The 22,671-nt window shown below is 38.9% G+C and overlaps 1 protein-coding gene across 1 annotated transcript in view; it reads left to right on the top strand.

The window, feature by feature from the left end:
- The first annotated feature begins 2,371 nt into the window (after positions 1 to 2,371).
- LOC308410217 (polyprenol dehydrogenase) overlaps positions 2,372 to 22,671 on the top strand; it is a 37,101-nt gene continuing 16,801 nt past the window's right edge. The window contains exons 1-3 of the mRNA XM_080903400.1: positions 2,372 to 2,557; positions 4,128 to 4,235; positions 14,582 to 14,650. Coding sequence (XP_080759526.1) covers positions 2,452 to 2,557; positions 4,128 to 4,235; positions 14,582 to 14,650 — 283 coding nt within the window. The 5' untranslated portion in view covers positions 2,372 to 2,451. The remainder of the gene's footprint in view (positions 2,558 to 4,127; positions 4,236 to 14,581; positions 14,651 to 22,671) is intronic.

The raw sequence follows: 22,671 nt of genomic DNA, 5'->3' as shown, positions 1-22,671 counted from the left end.
CAACTGCATGTCACTGCAGCAGTAGCCTTAACCACTGCATACTGGGCAAGAAGCGAACAAATACTAATGATTTTCCTGCCAAGAGGGGAAAAAAGGGAAGTTATTGTGAATGCCCCAGACCTGTCTTTAACACAAATGGTTGTAATTTTATTGAAATGAGGGACAGACTGGTTGGCCTACTTTGAGTGCCAGTGATGATTCAGCTCACACTGTTAGCCTGTTCGTCACTGTAGTAGGTAATCTGTTCAGATGTGTAGATTATAGATGAAAATGGGCAGTCATTTATGTTTTTAAAGAAACTTTAATTTCACCTTTTGGGACAACCACTCAATCCTGGGTGGTATTTGTCAGTCAGGTGTCAATCAAATACTACACTTTTTCTAACAAATTGAAGATATTGCTGAAAATGGAGCTGCCAGGCAGGAGGAAAACAGGAAGACCACAAAGAAGATCCGTGGATAGTGAAGGAGGACATCCTGAGGGTTAGTGGGGGCAGAGGAGGATTTTCAGTTCAATTCAGTTCAATAAATTTTAATTATATAGCGCCAAATCACAAGAACGGTCGCATCAGGGTACATAATACTGTAAGGTAAAGACTCTAATATATACAATATTTCCCACCCCCCACCCCCAACAAACAGACAATCCCCTATGAGCAAGCACTTTGGTGACAATGCCAAGGAAAAACTCCCTTTTAACAGGAAGAAACCGTCGGCAGAACCAGGCTCAGGGAGGGGCAGCCATCTGCCACGACAGGGTGGGGATGAGGATGCTAGGGATCGGGTGAGATGGAAGCAGATGATCCAATGTGGAGACTTTGAAAAGGAGAGGCCAGAAAAAGAAAAAGAACACATGAGGTTTTCAATATCGCTGCATTTTACTGTTGTGGTCACACTGGAGCCAGGCTTGAGGAAAAAAAATCAGACAAATAAAGAATGATTAAAGGTTAAGAATAAATAAAAACAAGAGTAAATAAAAACATTTTGCAAGAAATTAACCTCCAGTTTTCACCTAACTATTTGGGATATTATAAGAATGTTTGAAAAAACCCATAAGGGAATTGTGGGGTTAATTTACACCATAATAGAATGAAGTTGCCATTGTTGAACCATGTATGAAACACTTATTTAGAAGAATGAAGGTGCAGAAAAGTCTAAATGTAATACCCCTCTGAGGTCACGGGGTCTCGGGAGGATACATTTATTTTTTAAACTTTAATCTTTTGTCTCAGACAAAAAAAAAGTCTCAAGGAATCATTTATTTAAGCTTTAATAATTCATTATGTCATCATGCTTTGTGTCGTTGTCCTCTATATTTGATAGCTGCTTAAATAAGTTGGTGCTTGTGACCTCTAAGTATCACACAAACTCAGAATCACTGTACTCCATAGTGGCAGATGACACAAAATGTCGGTGAAACTCATCCGATAATGTCTGAAAATATCTTCTTGACATTTGATTCTCTGAGCCCAGTGAAATGGCCAAAGATGTTCAGTATCTGCTGTAAGCAGGGGGTATTGGTCCTGATTAGAAGTCATGGGGTGTCACACAAAAGTGCCAGTAGCTTATCTCTAGAAGTGGAAAAATAATTTCTCTGAAGCTGTAATCCTCACTATCATGATAGGTGCTATAAATATTTATGAGAAATTATGATGACTAATTTATTAAATCATAAATTCATACAGCCTGTTAGTGTGCAGCCAACTTCAGTTATATCATAGTTTGTCACCTATCTAAAATAAATAAAATACCATATTTTGATTCTTTTTTAGTTAGTGCAATCAGGATTTTCACAGCTGAATTCCTACATTTCACCATCACAGCAGCCGCCAATAAAAGTAGGCTGGTGTGGAATCAAGCGATCCCTTGGGAAGAAAAACTGACAGGCAGACCAGAATTCACTGTTAGTTCAGACTAACCCTGCTCTAGAAACTTGTTCTTTTAAGTGTAACTTGGGAAATTATGGATAAGACTACTATGTGTCATCCCTCAGTTGATTTTTGTCGCGTGTGACCTGGCTGGCAGCAGTTAATCAGGGAGTCAGTGAGCTGAAGGGTGCAATATGCTGGATCTACAGATAAGGATCATACGGCACATCAAGCAGCCAAGGAGCAGCGAGGAGAACGTGTCCCCTCCATCATACACTTATTTCAGCTTTACAACCATGTGACAGATGACTTTAAGGGATCATGATTTCAAATAGCGGCTCTACGGGGAAAAATCTTTTGAAAAGTCAAGATTTTAAAAATAGATATGTCAGGGAATTGTTAGTCGTCTAATTTAGTAATCTAAAAATGGAACATGAGTTGTTAGAAGATGTGTTAAGGAAGGAAGCGATGTTGGACAACTTCATATTGGAACGCGTCCCACAGACGTAACTGCGTTGTGGTGGTTTGCTCTGCCTCTGCACTGACGGCTCTTTCGGATACCAGCGTTACACATCCTCGCAGAGATGTTGTCTGCTTTTTGGTGTCATCTTCTGCCAGCTATAAAGCTTTACCTGCTTGGTTTAAAGGTGCTTTTGCTTCAACTGCTAAACGGACCTTTGAGGCTGCCAGGTCGGTTTAACTTTAGCTTACGTTAGTTTGACAAGTTGTAATTCAGTTGTAAGTGACAGCACGGGCAACCAAGTTGTAACCAATGAACGTGGGTGCATTATAGTCAGCACGGGTTATCATTGTTCATTAGTACATGTAGCGGTCATTTACTATGTTGCACTTGCACATGTTAACACGATGCTAGCTATGTTAGCTAGTTTGTGTTAAGCTCAAAACATTAGCGAAAAAAATGATCATCTGTCGTCTTGTTTTTGCCGAATTCAGCCGAATAATTAACGATTGCGTAGAACATCAACGTGTCCTTTCCAAAGTTTCTACGATTGCCACCAAGCTTTGTGAGGTTAAATGTGCACTTTTCATAATGCTGTCTGGGCTAGTTCGCTCGTCGCCCAGAGACAGCGCAACTTAATTTTGTTGCAGACACCTGGTTAACTACACCAAAACTATAACCATGTTTTTATTTTAGGATTATTATTATTATTATTATTATTATTATTATTATTATTATTATTATTATTATCTTACTGAAATAAAAACTAAAAAGAGACGTCAGAAATGATCCAAACTGAAATTATATTGCTAACTTAGAAAAATAACTAGAATAATTTTTTTTTTAAAAAATACATTGTTTTTTAAAAAAGAATTTATTTATCTAATTTATTTTTGTTCTTTTTCAATGTGGTTAACATAAGCTCGGGAGGCACTGGTGCAATGATTTATTCAGACTGAGCTTTCTGAATGAGTTCTGAAAACTTATTGCTCTGGATAAATACTGCTCACTGCACAATAAATAAAAACTAACACTGAAACCATTAAAATTTACTTAAAACTGAACATTTTTAAAAACTCAAACTAAACTGCAAAGTGCCAGAATTGTGATACAAACCTGATGTTTTAGTGATACAGCATATGCAGACCCTTCTTTGCAGTCAGTTTCACCTAGCAAGAAACAGCAACCTCCAGAAACCACTGCCGACCAATCCAGAAATACATATTTTTCCCCAGCATCTAGTGGTTGTATCACATCCAATGTGGCAGACTCTTCCAGTCTTCTTGAAAATTGACAGGAAAGGGTATAGGAAGAACTCATGTGTTCTCTGGAATATGAACTGTAACTACATAATATATCATATGTTACTAGGGGAGTATAAGGTGAACAATATCTGCTGTCAGTTGTTTTCTGATATTTAACTCTGTTAATTTGAGTGTTATATCAGTGTTTCGTGTTTCTGATTAAAATAAATCAAAATCTGATGGCTTTCACACATTTCATAAAATGCTTTTTTTTTTTTTAAATTTATTGAACTTTTCTTCTATTTTGCATTTAATTAAGGTCCCTTTCTGTTATTATTTTGTTGCTACTGAACCCATAAAGTAACTTTAGTAATGAAAGAAAGTAAAGAAAACTTGTTATTCAGTACAATGGAAATAAAAAGAAAAAAATTCTACAAAAAGCCCATGTGTTTTTTACTGAGTTGTCATCTATAGAAACATCAACCTGTCCTGAAGAAGCTTCCTTATCAAGTGACTTTCTCTTTGATATCTTTGTCTCCTCTTCTGCTTCTGCCAGTGATGCCCAGACAAGATGGCAACGTTGCCGTAGTGACAGGAGGAGGCAGGGGAATTGGTTATGAAGTAGCTCGCCACTTGGTCAGACTCGGGGCACATGTTATCATAGGTACTGTATTAAGCACGTCAACACTGATATGCAAACAGCACAAACACACATGATTTCCCTATAGGCTGGCTTGTTCACATACATAAACATTAACTGCACAAATAGCTATAAGAGATGTGGCCTAATACTGGAGAAAGTAAGACAAAAAAAATGATGTTTCAAAAGATTCACACTCCTTTAAAAATTCTGATCGCTTTCTCTGTTGGTCCTTGATTTTTTTCATTTTGAAAATTATTTTCTTCTTTATACTTTATGAACTTTGTCAGGCCCAAAACTTGGAATACTGTATGTCACATTACATATGCCTCAGCTTTCCAGAATCTCTATTACAATGCAGGAACAAATACCCAATGTATTAACCTCTGTTAATATCTGTTAAAACATGCACCAATATCAGTTCCTTTGATAAGTGCTTTTATTTTACATATCACACAATTACACAAAAAGTACATTGTGTGTAGGGTGTGTAGCTGTGTGCAACAACAAACTGGATAGGTCCGTCTGCAGGTGGAAAAGTGCTGGCACGATAACCCTGTCTAACCACATAAGATGGTGAGAATACTGTAGTCACCGCTAAACAGACTTTAATTAGTTTTTAAATTGCTGTGCAGCACAAATGTAGGGTGAACGTAAAAGTCTAGAGCAGTGAATCCAAATGGACTCACCATTTGTTAGATTGAGGTAAGGTATGCTAATGGATGGGATGATACACATACTAGGTCCAGCTGCTGCAAATGAGCTGTCAAAGTGTCGTCACCTTGCATTCCAATCAAAAGAAGAACCGATGACAGATATGACTACAAGAGCACTTTGAAAGTTTGGTTTGCCCTTTGGTGTACTTTGGGCAACAAAAAATAGTTTCAAAATGACTGGTGTAGAGGAGGAAATGTCAGTATTTTTTAGTTGAGTCTCTGTTAATCCTGGCAAATTCTGAACAAGGCACCGCAGTGATAGCAAAGGATTATATTGACTTTTAGCAAGTACCACATATTGATTTCAGCATAACATATTCTACTGTGGACCACAAACTGCATATACATACTGAGATTGCATACATGGCTGTTGCACATGAATCAATTAGAGGCAAATATGCATGTGTGTAAGTTGAAAATATTTAAGTTTCCATCTCCAAAAGTTGATTCTGTTCATCTGGAACAGAATCAACTTTTGGGGATTTACTTTCCTGGATGATTGAGAATGCATCAAGACGATTTAAGTTTCCACAAAAAATCTGTCTCGCATTGTGTTGCAAAAGCCTCCTGGCTAATAATCTCTCACAGACTGGATTTTCTTCATTCCACAGAAAATCAGAAAAGGAGAACTAGCCAATTGTCAGCTGTGTCATTTAACTTAATTTTTATAGTGAAAAGTAGGAGACTAAGAAAAATAAGCAAATTTACAGAAAGTCTGGGTACGTTCTGAGAATATCTTAGTATTTGAGCCCAGTTAGAAGTTTGTTGTTCTCAAATGAAACTTTGCTTAACCTTTGGTCTGAAAACAGAAGGACAGACATTATGGTCAGTGTTCTGTCTTCACCATTATCCCAAAGCACCAGTGAAGCTGAATGATGAGGTGTCCATGATAACATAAAATCTATTATAGACTGATCAAACCACAGCTGTATAATACCCAAGGCATCCTCTGTTTGTCTACCTAAAAGCGTACTGTTGTCAGAAACCCTCTTGACACCTCATTGATTCATGCTAAGGGTTGGAATAGCTTCAAAACAGTTTGTTTTCATCATTAGGAAATGTGTGTGATTCTTCACTGTGAGGAGATTTAAAGACTTTCAGAGCTTCACTGGGATTAAAGGGCTGTTATCAAATTGGGTGTTAAAATGCAAATTCAAGGATTATGACAGGCCTTTTTGCATAAACAAGGTCTGCTATTGTTCCATTATTCATTTAGCTATATTTATCGTGGGAAGGTAAATGCAGTAAAACCAAATGTTAAAAAATGAAATGCTTCACGTTACAGCTTCTTTAAATGTTCTATGTAAAAATGTATTTCATGCAAAAAATACAAAAGTGAATTTGAACGTGTAGGCAAGGCAAAATATGCAAAAGAATGTAATTCCAGAAGTAGTTTGTTTAACTGAATATAGTTTAACATAACAAATGATGTGCGTTGTTCTAATTTTAGCTACCATCAAAGGTTTGGGGGAAAATACAGATAAAGGCTGTGAGATAATAGCAATTTAGAAGTCTGTGTATTTATGTGTACTCTATATAAGTAATCAATTCCAGGTTTTCTATCATGTGGCATGTCTCTTTTTTTCATTTCATGTGCCACATGTCCCATGCCACTCCTGCTCTACCTGCCTAGAACCACTTGCTAGAGCAGTGATTCCCAAATTTTTTCGCTAGGCCTCCCTTTGTTTTAGAAGAAAATCCCCCCCCCACCAGACACACATACACACACACAAACGCATCCTCCAACTACACACACATTTCAAACCTCAAACCTTTTGTAAACAATTAAACAAATACGAGAAAACTGCAATAAGTTACGGGCAACAATAGATCAGGCTATTAACTCTTTTATGCTACGTCCACACCTACACGAGTATTTTTGATTCCCCCAGCTTTTAGCAGGTTTTTCTATGCGTTTGGGCCTTTCGTCCACGTGTAAACGGCATGAATAACTGAAATCAGAGATTTTTAAAAACTCCTGTCAGGTTGGAGATTTTCGAAAACTCTGTTTTTGCGTTCACATGTAGACGAGGAATACAGAGTTCGTCACGCAACATTTCACATCGCGCGTGCTCCCGACGCAAGGAAAACAAATTCTGCAGGGGAGACCTACCTTGGCACTTGTGCAGGTGAAGCCAAAGGGAAGATATGCTTCACCATATTTTCTAGTCTTTGGCTTGGAAGGAAGCTGGTTTGGAAACAAATTTGGTGATGCTTCATCTTCTGCTTTGCGTTTGTGTGGGAGCCCCGTCAAAAACCTCTCCATTATCTTGGCAGTGTCCAAGCATTCTTTTTAAAAAAAAAAATCATACCGTGACCCCCCCACAATGACTCTGAAGACGTTTGCACTAGTTCAGAGTTTTTCTGACTATGGAGCACAAGAAAGGCAGCTAACTCAAGTGATGAAATAGTGTTCTGTCTGTACTTAACAGACCAATTTTAAATAGTCCATTCTCATTTCTTTAATTGAAATCATGAAAAAATGCCAAAGATAATTGTTTCACAAGCATAAAACAGTATTTTTGCAACAAGGCAATTCGCAAAAAATCTTTAGCCAAAAACTTGGCATATTTTGGCATGGACTTCACTGTGTTCTTAAATAAAATGTGTAAACTGCGCAAGTTGAGGACAGATGGAAAAAATGGCAGTCCTTAAAAGGTATTTAAAGCAGATAAACTGTTTCTTAAAATCATGTCTCAAGACCTGAAACAGGAACTGAGAGATTAGTTCTTTTTCTAACTTCGCTCGGTGTTTCACTATGGGAATCGCCTCGGCGTACGAGGGGGCGGAGCCCTGAGCACGGCTCGACAGGTCTGTCATAGACAGACGTGGTGTCATTGGAGCTTCCGTAGTTGGTCACGCCGAGGCGATTCCCATAGTGAAACACCTCACTCTGTTATCAAAGAACCAGGGATTACGTTAAGTAACCCAACGTTCAGTTCATCTACTCTTTGCTGAAGCCTCATCAGAAATGGTCTCGTGGAAGGATGGCTGTCAAGAAGCAGGGAAACAGGGAGAAAAGGCTGACGTATACTAAATTACACAAAAACTACAGGACCAAAAAAACAATAAGTGAGTTTTATGGAGTATTAAATCTATATTTTACATTTTCTGATTTAAATTGTCATCAGTACATATGAAGGAGGTCAGGAGGGATGTCCAACTGTCAATGTCTACAGTTATCGGTAAAACACAGCGGAGATGCTGTTATGGTTTAAGGCTGCATTTCAGCCGTGGTGTTCGAGATCTTTTTAAAATCTATCTAATTATAAATATAGGAAAGACTTCGATCAACCATGCAGTACCATCTGGAAATAGTCAGATTAGCAGCTGCTTTATTTTTCATCATAATTATGATTGCAAACAGACTATCAATGTGGGAAACAGATATCTGCATAAATACAATGGAACACTATAAGTCATGGTTTGGAATCCAGAGCCTGGACCTCAACATTATTGAAGCAGTGTGGGAATGTCTTGACAGAATGTTATGGGGTTCGATTTCAACTCACTCTTCAAAGACTGGTCATAAATCATGAAATTATTTAGTTGAATTGGTGCTTTTTTCTTTCTTTTTTACATTTAAAACCTATATTAGGTGCCGAAGTTAAGCACATTGGAGATGCCATGCACAGAACAGCAAAATCTTCTAGGGTGAGACTACATTTTCTATTCTGTCCACGAGTTTAAAAACTTTGAAGAAAACTCTGCTTTATTCATTCAGAGTGTATAGCGCAAAGTCGATGTCAGAGTATCCTTGGAGACGGTTTGAGCAGAACATAAATTAGATGTGAGCGCCATGTGTGTGGGATTACACTCACAAAATCAATCATACCAGAACTCGGATAAGTGTCTGTTGTAGTTCCAGACAATCCTATGTGTACCGAAGTTGATCCCACAGCTGATGACTCTGAGTGTATCTCCATTTCAAATATGCCAATTCTTTGAGGTAATTCATGAAGTGAGAGTATTTATGGTAAAGTGGATCCCTCTCTAGTTATGTAGTGGATGCATATTTCAGGTGGAGTGGTAGCATAGTATCTGTGTGAAGACAGTTAATGGCTTAAGCCTTTGAACTGTCAAACACCGGAGTTGGGTATTAAAAGCATGCACTTGTGCTTAAAATACATTTCACTAGGTATTGGATTAAAATGATGCGGTCCATAGCATTTTTTAAGATAAGATAATGAAATTTAAATTAATCTTTGCCATGGAAGACTTTGCTTCTTGGAAAGGTTTTTATAATTTCTTTATAGTTGGAGGAGGTGGTTGAAACGGATGACTTATAGCGAAATACAGTGGGGCAAAAAAGTATTTAGTCAGCCACCGATTGTGCAAGTTCCCCCACTTAAAATGATGACAGAGGTCAGTAATTTGCACCAGAGGTACACTTCAACTGTGAGAGACAGAATGTGAAAAAAAAAATCCATGAATTCACATGGTAGGATTTGTAAAGAATTTATTCGTAAATTAGGGTGGAAAATAAGTATTTGGTCACCTCAAACAAGGAAAATCTCTGGCTCTCACAGACCTGTAACGTCTTCTGTAAGAAGCTTTTCTGTCCCCCACTCGTTACCTGTATGAATGGCACCTGTTTGAACTCATCATCTGTATAAAAGACACCTGTCCACAGCCTCAAACAGTCAGACTCCAAACTCCGCCATGGCCAAGACCAAAGAGCTTTCGAAGGACACCAGGAAAAGTATTGTAGACCTGCACCAGACTGGGAAGAGTGAATCTACAATAGGCAAGCAGCTTGGTGTGAAAAAATCAACTGTGGGAGCAATCATCAGAAAATGGAAGACATACAAGACCACTGATAATCTCCCTCGATCTGGGGCTCCACGCAAGATCTCATCCCGTGGGGTCAAAATGATCATGAGAACGGTGAGCAAAGATCCCAGAACCACACGGGGGGACCTGGTGAATGACCTGCAGAGAGCTGGGACCAAAGTAACAAAGGTCACCATCAGTAACACACTACAACGGCAGGGAATCAAATCCCGCAGTGCCAGACGTGTTCCGCTGCTGAAGCCAGTGCATGTCCAGGCCCGTCTGAAGTTTGCCAGAGAGCACATGGATGATACAGCAGAGGATTGGGAGAATGTCATGTGGTCAGATGAAACCAAAGTAGAACTTTTTGGTATAAACTCAACTCGTCGTGTTTGGAGGAAGAAGAATACTGAGTTGCATCCCAAGAACACCATACCTACTGTGAAGCATGGGGGTGGAAACATCATGCTATGGGGCTGTTTTTCTGCCAAGGGGACAGGACGACTGATCCGTGTTAAGGACAGAATGAATGGGGCCATGTATCGTGAGATTTTGAGCCAAAACCTCCTTCCATCAGTGAGAACTTTGAAGATGAAACGAGGCTGGGTCTTCCAACATGACAATAATCCAAAACACACCGCCCGGGCAACAAAGGAGTGGCTCCGTAAGAAGCATTTGAAAGTCCTGGAGTGGCCTAGCCAGTCTCCAGACCTCAACCCCATAGAAAATCTGTGGCGGGAGTTGAAAGTCTGCATGGAGGAATGGGCCAAAATACCAGCTACTGTGTGTGCAAACCTGGTAAAGACCTATAGTAAACGTTTGACCTCTGTTATTGCCAACAAAGGTTATGTTACAAAGTATTGAGTTGTATTTTTGTTATTGACCAAATACTTATTTTCCACCCTGATTCACGAATAAATTCTTTACAAATCCTACCATGTGGATTCATGGATTTTTTTTTTCACATTCTGTTTCTCACAGTTGAAGTGTACCTCTGGTGCAAATTACTGACCTCTGTCATCATTTTAGGTGGGGGAACTTGCACAATCGGTGGCTGACTAAATACTTTTTTGCCCCACTGTATATCGAATAGAATAACTGATTAAAGCAGACTGAAGGTTTTGATACCACTGTGCCAGCAACAAAGACAAAATCTGGCTCATACGTAGCACATGATGCACAAATCAATTTGCAGGTTAAACAAATAAAATATTTTACTCTGTCTCCCCAAGTACGCTCATTCCCAACTACTAATTTGTCTGAACTGCAGCTCAGAATAACAGTTTCGTATACCAGGATTGGATGCAGCCTCTGTACTGTGAGCCATTTTACCGTCTCTCATTTTATTGACACCTATCCTACCTTTAAGTGAGAAATCCTTTTGTGATTGGCTGTTACTCACTAACAGAAGGTTTGAATGGCAGGTGAATGGAGCCACTTGAATTGCCGCTTAAATCCAGAGCTGTCTGCCTGAGGTGACATATTAAGGTTAATCCTTCTCTGTATCATCATACAGATCCAAGAGCAGAAGAAAGGAAAACTTGGAAACTGAGCATTTAAAGCAGCATAAAGCCTGAGCTTGTCACAGTACTGGGTCGTGTGACCCAGTGTTTGAGTTTTTATGTTTCTTTTGTATTCATTCGTGTTCTAGTTTAACTCATCTAGTTAATTTCTAGGTTGCTGTTTAGTCCTTTGTTTCTTAGTTGTTTATGTCATCTCCCCTGTACTAAGCGTCCCTGGTTCGTGTGTCTACCTGTCATGCTTCATGTCTGTGTGGTTCTTGTTATCAGGTTTGCATCATGTCTAAGTCTCCATGTTTCCTGTTTTACTTTGAAAGAGTCCGGTGTTCCTTGCTTATTGTATTTAGTTTCACTTCCCCTGTCCTGTCATTAGGTTCATGTGTGTCAGCTGTTCTCCCTCATGTGTTTCCACTTCCCCTAATCATCCCTGTGGGTATTTAGTCTCTGTGTTTCAGTCAGTCTTTGTCGCGTTGTCTGTGTAACCTTCCCAGTTATGGCTCGTCATAGTCGTCACCGTTCTCATAGTCACAGTCATAGAATTAGTTTTCGAAGTTTCATAGCTTTATCACAGTTTCATAGTCTTGTATAGTGTTCAGTGTCATAGGTTTTCACAGTCAGTTTAGTTGTCTTGCCAGCACTCGTCTTAGCTTTTGTTTTGCCCTCTGTTCAGCCATAATAAAGGCTCACCTTTTGTTAAAGTCATGTTACGTCTCCTTGCCTGTGTCTGCTCTTGGGCACTGCTCTAACACACCGGCGCACCGTGCCGTGACAGAGCTTTGACTAACAAGTATTTTTAGTTTATGCTGTGATTAAGCGTCTGTACATCCATTCCCAATTCAAAAAAAGAGTATTGGTTAGAATTTCATCAAACTTGTTGCTATCCAGATTGTCCTCCACAGTGTCTCTGAGATTTACAAAATGGACCATAATTTTTATTAAGTTTGACCCAAATTGAGTGACTGAGCCCATAAACTCAGCAGAAAAGCTTGTGTCAGAAAGCTGTTTTTCTATAGAGTTCTATAGGATGACAAGTCTGTATAACCACAGGTGTTGCTCCTTGGAGGCCATTAAATAAATTACAGATTTAAAGCACTTCCACATTGGTTTCAGTTTTCAGACCCAGACTCTATGTCCATCTTTTATAATGTTTATGGGGAAAGCACAACAGGTCCCCATGCATGCATGAGATTGTCAGTAGTTGGCAGTTTACGGTTAACTATTATTCCAGGTCTTGCTCAGTTTATCCATTTGTTGAGTTGCAGCAAGAATATGTCTGTGAATTAATTAGGTTACTTTTTCAACTCTCATCCCAAAATATTTAGTAGGCAAACTATTTCCTTGGGGCACGTCTTTTAATCAGTAGCTATTTTAAAGAAGAGCTTTGTCCAGAAGCAGTTGTGAAGAGATGTGTATTCAATTATATGCAGCGTTCTTAGTGAGTGTTGGCAAATGGGCAGAGAAGCCTGCTAGAGGGGCACTAGTGCGTTTGGAAAAAAAAAAATCTGTTTGTGTGAGATCAGGCTGTTCCTGTCCTGAATGTGAGTGTTTGTGGCACGTCACTCAGAGAAGCTGCATCCTTCAGCCCTGCCTGAACAGCGGTGCATCAGGGTAAATGATGCTGTGCCCTTGAAAAGGTCTATGTGATAATCCAAGATAAGTGTGTCTATGTGTGTGAGCAAAGCGGAAATGAGCGTGTGCAAATAGGCTATTTGTGTGTACAAGTTTGTGCGTGTCTAGTCATCCGGCTACATCTAACGATAGCAACAGTCATCTTTTTAACACCGTGGAAATTGAATTGAGCTAAATGACAGGACATTAAGTTCCTTAATTTACCCTACGTTCGGCATAGGGTGTGTGGTAGATTATTTTTATGAAAGAGCTGTTACAGCCCCTTGCTCCTGTTGCACTGTGAAAGGAAAATGACTTTAACTATGATAGGAGCATATCATGGACTTTTTCACTGTGAGAACTGGTGTATTAAAATGATATTGTTCATATGGGGATAATATATTTATTACAATGATCTTAGAAGGCAGCACATGATATGTAGCTCTCTGCATATTTTGTCTTGTGCTGCTGGAGCATGTAAATTAATCTGAACAGTGCATTCAATATGGAACCAAAATAGAGAGCTGTGGATCAGTGTGTTTAAAGGTCTTGTGTTTATGAGTTTATAACTCAGATCTGATGTTGTAGATGGTATTACACGCCATTTTCAGTTGTCACTGAGCACTGTATGAATCTCATTTTCCCCCACTAAGTATAATAAAACAGGTAGGATGCTTAACAAATTTATTAGACCAGCTGTCATAGAACAAGAAAACACAAATTTTTTCAAAGAAAGAAATATTCAGAACACAAAATGACGTGATTGTTTATCAGGCAAATAACAAACCCAGTTTTCATTTTTTGCTTAAATTTGAGGCAGACTGGAATTCTCTGACAAGTCAGAAATTAGTCAAGCATAGCATTCATATACTAAAACTAATTTTGGTGTTCAGGAATGCAAGTAAATTACTGTAATTTGGCATCTTAAGCAAAAATTAATAATATGCATCACTATATTTTCTGCTATTTTTTGTAAAACACTGAATTGGAAAATTCCTGAATAACAAGAATGAGGAGCTTGTGCATCCTGGTTGATAAATCATTGCAGAAACGTTGTAGAAACTTTGGGGCAGCTGTGGTATAAACATTATATTGGATTGTGGTCTAATAAATTCCTTAAGCACCATATTTTACCCATTTATTTTGCTTCTACCAAATAGCTTTTTAAAATATGCGGCACTCTGATATTTCTTCTGATATTTTTGGGATCAAAATACTTATTATTATAAAAGTGTGCTCCCCACTTTCCTGTCTGGCTATGCTGCCTGGATCCAGTGATGGTGCAAAAAAGTATCTTTTGACTGATTTCATATTCAGAATGTTGCTGTTTGACTTTGCAAGCATTAAAAGATTTTAGCCAAAGAAAAATCACATTTTTTAAGGTAGTTTTTCTTTGGCTAAAATCTCTTTGGTGAAGTGTCCTCATATAGCTTGTTTGAAGTTAGATGGTACTTTCATAATAACTCATGCTTTTAATAATATTATACTTTCTTTACAGGCTTGCATTTAAAGTCTTTACTGAAAAAGTAGATGTATTGAATCAGAAGCCTTGTTAATTTTCCTAATTTCTGAAGGGCTAAATTTTTGCACTGAGTGTTCTTTCATTCGAAGAACCTTTCTTGGAAATGTGTTTTTATAAGATGAAAGACTGACAAAAAAAAGGAAACCTGTATTTTTTTATAAAAAGCCTCCAAGGTCTCGTCATATATTGTATTCATTTGTGTGTGTTTGTGTGTGTTTCCTTCTCTTTGAGGTGGGAGAGATGAGCAGGAGGGTCTTGCAGCTGTCAGAAGGATCTGTGAACACTACAAAGAGGCCAAAGGTAACATTGCAAACATTAAACGCATGCACACGCAGGCAGACACACGCATGCGTACGCACAAATGTTGTTGTTTTAGCAAGCCGCTGTTTGAAGATAAAGGAAAGAGCTGCTGTAGTCTGCCCCGTAGGCTTTTTTCCAGTCTTTACCAAACATACACACATGATTTCACAGTTGCAGGTAAACCTGAACACACACAACCGCACATACATACAGTGTCAGGAGTGTTGTAGATCCACTGTAATGAACATGAGGAGGAAAATGATGCAAAAGGATGTGAAGATAATGATAAAAAGTGCTAAATCATTAGCTGTACCAGCTTTTTTTTCTAAATAAAATAGGAAAAAAGAATCAGGAGGTGGAAGAAGATGGGAAACACAGAGGTGGTGATGAAAATGGGAAGAGACAAATAATAGTAGAGATATATCACTTCATCGACAACAGCTTACAGGGTTCTCTTTTTAAATCCCATGTTGAGAAATTGATTCGGCTGACCTTCACATCACCGTAAATTCCACTATAGTGCCGTGACTAAGAAGACTGTACGAAATAGCCTTGAGATTTTACCACCTCGTAAGGTGCGTCAGTTGCTGTTTTATTAAAGAGGTGTTCCAAGATTGGTACGCTTGCAAAATCAGGTTTTAGATAGTGTCTGTAATATTTGAGGCATACTAGAGCTACTTATGTTTTCCTTTATAAATGTACAGTTTTTTAATATTTTTTATTAAAAAAAATCTTCTTAAAAACTAAAACAATGTAGTCATTTTACTTGTTTTTGGATCCAGAACGTGTGTGGTAGTGCCACATTTGTCCAAAGCTATTAAAAACACTTTGGGTTAGCTACACCATTACACTGTGTAATGATACTGTATGTTCAAATGTTTCCAGTTTTTCCAATACCTGACCATTGACGATACGTTCATGCTTATTTACTGCACTTACTGTGAGTTTTAAGCTTTTGGGACCTTGAGCTAGCAGAAAAAAGCTGTACGCTGTTTGTCCTGTCAACAACAAACTTCATAGGATTTGTATAAAAAATACATTTACAGGTTTATCCTGTGTTTCTTCATTTGTTCTTGAGATGCTTCTAAGGTAAATCGTGAACACTTTGTAGAGGACATGGACATGTAGCACATGAAAACTAATATTAAAACCGTGCGCATGCATGAAACGATGCCACAACGAGACACCATAGAAAGTAAATGACATTCCACTAAATAACTGCTGGTGACGGGAAATGGGCCAGTAATTCCAGGCAAGCAATTGAAACAAGTCATAACAATGCGAATGAAGAATTTTGCTGTTTGACTTATGATCTGGCAGTAAATACATTAGAGGGTTACCTAGGCAACCAGACCCTGGATTGCCTGCAAACGGCCGGCCTTCAGTTGCAAAGCAATAAGCGTGTGTGCAGGCGAAAATGTCCTTTTTGTCAGATTCCAATGGGTAAAACACTTCTTTAGACATACTAAATTGTCATTCATGATGACCATGAAATATGGTACAGTATTTAGAGCTAATGCTTCCAGTTGGGAAGGGGGATCTGGTTTATCTTGCTTGGCCTTGCACTGAAGAGCAACAGAAGGCTGGTTGACTGGGTCCCTGCTTGTGTGTAAGTGGCTGTCAGGTACAGAGACAGCGGCCATGTAGCCGGTGTCATTGAAGTCGATTTCCCGGGACGGAGCCGTGGTGGAATTGATTACTTCTTTTGTAATTGGCAGGCACTGAAGCATAGGGGACAAGGGGGTGTCTGTAGCCAGATGCTTATGCACTGAATGAGAATGTGCTGATTGTGTATGCGTATGTGTGTGTGTGTTTGAGACTATTTGAATGAGACAGTAATGGATTCTCATTAGTATGTGAGGCAGGAGCTTTAAACATCTCTGTCCAAATGCCCTTTGGCATCCTTCCCAGCGTGTGTACATTTGTCTGTTATGAGAAATGGGAGACAGCTCATAATACATAGGCTGTGGAGGTGATTCTCTAACTGGGGACTTGGCTAGACAAGTCCAGGTCCCTTAGGGTGTTTCAAGGTGTCACGAGTGGCAAAGTGTTTTATTTCACAATCTCAATGTAGAGCACTGCTCAAAAGTCTTGAGCCACCCTTCATTACTTTATATTTTGCTTCCAAGGACACATTTAAAAAAACTGTTCTTCAGGCTTTTTGACATTGGCTGCTTTTTCACTCATTTTCCGTGCAGTCCCTGTACCTAATTCTCAGAGGATTTGTTTGTTTGTTTGTTAAGCCACTTAACACTTACTTTTTTACTAGACGCCTGTCACATAAACACATAGTTTCTTCAGTTGAATCTAACGAAAAATGGCAAAACATAGTTGGACAGGCTTAAATTTGTATTTTTGCTCAATGTGACCAACGGGATAATTCCTTAAGAGCTATTTGCTGAAAACTTGTCATGTCTTGGCATCATGTGTACTATGTCCTTAAAAAATATCAGGAAACTGGACAAATGGATGTAAAAAGAAGATGTGGCAGGCCTAAAACATTTTCTACAGCATGTGAACAATATTTCAAAGTCTTGTGCTTAAGAAAAAAGCAGTTGGCACTTCAGTTGATCCATCTACTGTTTGCTGAAGACTCATCAAAAATGGTCTTAGTGGGAGAATGGCTTTTAAGAAGCCATTTGTAAAGAAAAGAAACGGGAAGAAATGGCTGAGGCATAAATCCGAAATCTTTGGTTCAAATTGTCGTCAGTATGAACAGAGGAGGTCAGGAGACAGAGGTACAACAGTGAGGATGTGCAACATCTGTAAAACACAGTGGAGGGTCTGTTGTGGGGTGGGGCTGTGGTTATTTAGTCTGTGGTGTTGGGGATCCTCCATCCATCTATATAAATGGAACAATATCAGTCAAGGATTGCCTACAAGAGTTCAGGTTTTCAATAAATCTCAATAAATCACTGTATATTTTTCCAATTTTCCTATAAAAATATAAAGAAATGATGAGTGGCTCAAGATTTTTGCACATTATTGTAGAATTACTTTATGCCCTCAGATTTTATATATAGATATATAATGTAATTGGCCGTTTAAAAAGCAGTTTTTTATGGGGCTGTGGTGAGCAATCTTTTTCATGCCTTCTTTATAAAAGCAAAATTCCTGTTACACAAAAAGCACCCTAAATGTAGATAACACATTCTGGTTGTTAATCCATTTTTTAAAACACTGAAACAATTCTACTGAAGAAACAGGTTTCCATAAATGACAGTATATTATAGGTCAGTCCATCCATTTTCTACGACTTACTGGGTACAGATTCTGAGGGGAGCAGTCTGAGCAGATATGTCCAGATCTTTCTCTCCCTGGCCACTGCCTCCAGCTCTTCTGGGGGGACATTAAAATGTTCCAATTCTGGCTGAGAGACATAATCTCCCAGGCATTTCATGGGTCTGCTCCAGATTCTCCTCTTGGTTAGATATGCCCAAAACACCTCGCCTAGGAGGCACCCAGAGGCATCCTGGCCGAATGCCCAAACCACCTCAACAGGCTTCTTTCAATGCAAAGAAGCAGTGGCCCTACTCTAAGTCCCTCCTGGATGACTGAGCTCCTCATCCTACCTCTAAAGGGAGAGCCCAGACCACTTCACAGGAAGCTTGTTTCTGCTGCTTGTATCTGCAGTCTAATTTATTTGGTTACTACGTGCCATTGGTGGGCAAAGGTGAGGGTGGGAATGTAGTAGATCAACCCGACTGATTACCAAATCATCTGTAAAAAGCAAACGTGAGTCTAAGGCCACCAAAAAAGTGCATCCTAGGAATTTTGGTTGCGTCTAGAAACTCTGCCATAAACAAGTTTGACTTGTTGCCGGCAATGCAGACCAGGCTCTGACTGTGAGCGATTGTAACAATGGGCATGATGCTTCATACTTCAGAGAAATCCACCAGAGGACACCCCGAGGGATATAGTTAAATACTTTTAAGTCTACAAAATACTTGTAGAGTTGCTTGGCAAATTCCCACACACCCTCAAGTATACTTAAGAGGTTAAAGAGCTGGCGAGTGTTCCACGACCAAGACGAAAAAAGCATTGTTCTTCAGTAAAGTTTATGTATTACTAACTGTCTGCTCTTTTGAAAGGTGTCACACAGCCTCAGGACCATGCATTTCACTATTCAGTGATGTTATTCAAGTGTTTGTAAGCTGAGGGATTTTTAACATTTGTTTTAATGTGTAAAGGTGTTTTTGGTCTATTGGGAATCATGTAGCAGTACATTTTGCACTCTAAAGAGGTAATGTCCCTTGGAAACCTCTAGCAAAATCCTATGAAACATGCTAATGATTTTGGACTGCACCTGGGCGCGAGACAATGAAGCTTAGAGGCTTTTACTTTAAATTATGAACATGCGCGCACACACACACACACTGGGAGATGCAGGGTATTTCTGTGTTTTGCCACAGGCAGCGCTGTCTGCCCACTAACTTTAGTCACGGTGCACTTGAAAGTAACACATTGTGCCTCAAACCAAAGGCCTAGATTAGCAGTGTGAAACAGGGGACCCTATGTGTGTTTGTCTGTCTGCTTAGCACACATTCAAATTTCTTCCAGCTTAGGTAACGCAGCTGCTGCCTTCTTACAAAAAACATTGTTGTTTTACCTAAGCTCTTTAACTCTAAACAGAATTTAAGTGCAATGGGATGTTCATACAAGGTTGACCTTGTTAGTGCGCGTTTGTACCTCAGGGATTGTTACGTGGTTATAAGCGTGATATTGTGAATAATTTTGAACAGCAATTAGTTTTGAGCATTTCTGTGATTTCTTTTTTGGTCCGTGTGAAACTGACTCACAGTAGCCACATATTCACATTTACAGCTGTCTTGAAAAGCAACGTCCCATTAGCGCTGCACGCTGGCCTCGACCAGCCAGCCCCCTCTCTCCTACATCAGCCGAATAAAAACGTCTGTGGAGGAGCTAAGACTGGCAGGCTGCCCAGTCCTAATACTCTTGAATTTCACTTTGTTGTTTATCAGATTTAAAGTCAAACTATTTATATTCCCCCCCCCCCCGGGTCCCGTAAGATGTATCCTTCGGGGAAGATGGTTCATTTATCTTTTTAGTCAGAAAATATTGTTGATGGGTAGAGCTGATTGGTTAGAAACTCAAGGGAATTTATGACTTGACTCTATACTGTGGTATATTAAGAACAAAATATTTTAAATAAATAATGAAACTAATGAGTGCAATGCAAAAATCAGGCTTTTCATGCCAAGGTATTTACTGTCACCTTTAAAGCACTGAGTAATGCAAGATCTCCGGCCTGTTGTCTAGCAGAAGAGAAATTTAATGTGTTTGGCACTGATGCATTTTAATATCAGATTTAGATGTAATCCAGCTTAATCAAATCTACTGTAGTCAAAATCGGGACACAAGATGCATGTTAGAGCCAGGTGGAAAGGGAGGATTTGGGGTAAGAGAAACAGGCTGTCCTGACATAATTTTTTTCTTTTTCACTGTGTTGCTCTTTTAGAGTTGTTTGGCCAAGAAACTGAATGAAAAATAACACTTAAGAATATGCTTGGGAATGGAGGGAGGTTTACTGTGATATTGCAAGTTGGGCACGAGGTGAATCACATAATCATTACCTGCCGATCATGATTTAGACTGGAATTAGTGTTTGTAAGATATATATATATATATATATATATATATATATACATACACACATTTCTGCAATGTTTTGCAGAAAAATGGCAACCAGAACCCCCAGATCCTCTATAATTTCCTGGATTGATATGACAATGCAATTTAGCCACTCCAGACATACTGTGTTGACTGTAGCTTTGCAGCAGAGCATGTCAGAATGAAATTTGAATGGACATTTCTATTGCATGCCTAGCCTACATATTCTAATCACAGTTGGAGCATGCTAGTTAAGACAGGATTAATTAGAGCAAAATCACTTTGAGTTTGGAGCAGCTAGCCTAACAATATTCATGGTAAATGAAAGCATAAGAAATTTTTGCACGTTTTTAATTCACTTACTAATTTTTTGTCTCCTTTCTAGTATAAGTTTAAGTTAAACTGAACAGCTTTTCAATTGCTTGTCATGATTTGATTCAGGCTAAATCAATAGTATAAACACTGTTTTTGTTTTCTGTATTAGTCTCATAAAAATATACGATGTTAGTTTTAGGTTTTAGGTACAAAATCTCTTAGATTCTCTGTATACTGGTGTCACAAGCTACTTGTAATCTACATTAACCCTTTAAAGCTGGTCGGAGCGGGCATGCTCCGTTTTGCGTAACTATTTTTACGTCCCGGTAGCACTGCAACCACTTAAGCTAGTGCAATAATTGTTTTTGCACATGAAACCGGAGGAGTTGTACTTACATCTTATGCCATCAGCTTGTCCTAAGTCACAGTTTCCTTCCACATATAGCTTTGCAAAAACTGCATAAAAAGCACTTGCAGCAACAAAAACATAATATTCCAGAAACACGCTTTGCCGATCCGATCAGCTGTTTGTAACACTTCCTACGTCCATCAGCACGAACTATCGCATGTCCGCCATGACCTGCCCGAAACCGGAAGTGACGTCATTTTGCGGAAATGTAGTTTTTTACTATCAGGGCCTCATGAGCCTATACTGGTGTTTTTAAAAGTTATGTTTGACTTTATGACTTTCTGTGTCGTTTCTGGGATGCTTCGAACTCATATTGCACTAAATTAATTACTCACTATTAAAATTTGGGCTATAATGGTTGTATTGATGTATATTAACTTGAAATGGTTCCAAAAATGGCACTACAACATGTAAAAATATAATATAAGCTCTGGCGGACTTGGTTCTATGGTAGGTCTTAAAGGGTTAACCACAAGCCACATGAAGATAGTGCTTCCTTCAGCCGTTTGCAATTACTACAGAAACTCCAAAGAACAAGCACCTTTTGTTTCAGCTTTTTGTGTTGCTGATGTAATTTTTTGATAGTGGTAAGCTAGTGCTACGGACCCAACCTTCACTTTTAGGGATTGGGCCCTTTGGAGTAATTTAGAGTGTTGTTAAAGGTAAAAGCTGCGAGTGAAGAAAACGTCTGATGTGTCAGACCACAGATATGCCCTGTGCACCATCTTTGCTGTTCCTAGAACAGCTCTCTCCTGGAGAGATATCTCGGATGTTATTCCTGGAATCTACTGGAGCTCCTCTCTCAGTTTGGGGATCACAGGGACCACTGTAGCCTTTACCTTCCCGATCTGCAGTAGCTGCTCTGGCTCCTCCCTTGGTATTTCTCAAGCTACTCATGTTCATTCTTCCTGATGTTGCTATCGCTTAATATTGCTAAATATATACGGCTATAACAGATATAGAGATATATTGATAGCGTGTCTCCAAACAACAGCATGAATCACATTACCTTTACAAATTAACCTACATTTTGAGGAGGCAGCCTGCTCTTCTCAAATACATGTAGGTCAGGCATATACCTCAACATTCAGTCCAATTTGGATCCATTAGGCTCAACATTTATTTTTCCTGGTTTGTTTGTTTGTTGGCTGATATGGCCATTATAGTGATGGGTGGTAAAAAAAAAGATGCTTTGAATTTCCCTTTAATTTTGTAATTTTAGATTACGCTCATCCCAAAATAAATACATAAAATTGCAAAAAAATAGAATTAACATAAAAAAGCACCTCTGCTAAACAGTTGTTGTTGTTTTTTTGGAAATTCAGTTTAAAATGTTACCAAAGGACTTTCAATCAGAAAGGGTTTTATTTTTTTCGGTAGCTCTTATGCTACTGTAGTTACTCTGATTGTGCACTGATGTGGCAGAACCCATTTCTAATCACATTTAGTGTTCAAAATTACAGACACAATTGTGCCTTTCCATCCACTTGGGACTCTAAGAGCAGCTGGTTGAGATGAAAAAGGGGAAAGGGAAGGTGACAGTTCACAAGCTTTAAAAGCAACGTTAGAAATGGCTGCTCTGCCATGAAACCATCCTTTGACTTTTGATCCCCTTAAGACTTCAATTCATACACGTGAAACCTAACGTTCAAGGGTCGTTGTGTGT

Source organism: Rhamphochromis sp. 'chilingali' (genome assembly GCF_963969265.1).
Source record: "Rhamphochromis sp. 'chilingali' genome assembly, chromosome: 14".
NCBI lineage: Eukaryota > Metazoa > Chordata > Actinopteri > Cichliformes > Cichlidae > Rhamphochromis > Rhamphochromis sp. 'chilingali'.
The sequence above is the reverse complement of the archived record's forward strand: the minus strand, read 5'-3'. Positions and strand labels throughout refer to the sequence as shown.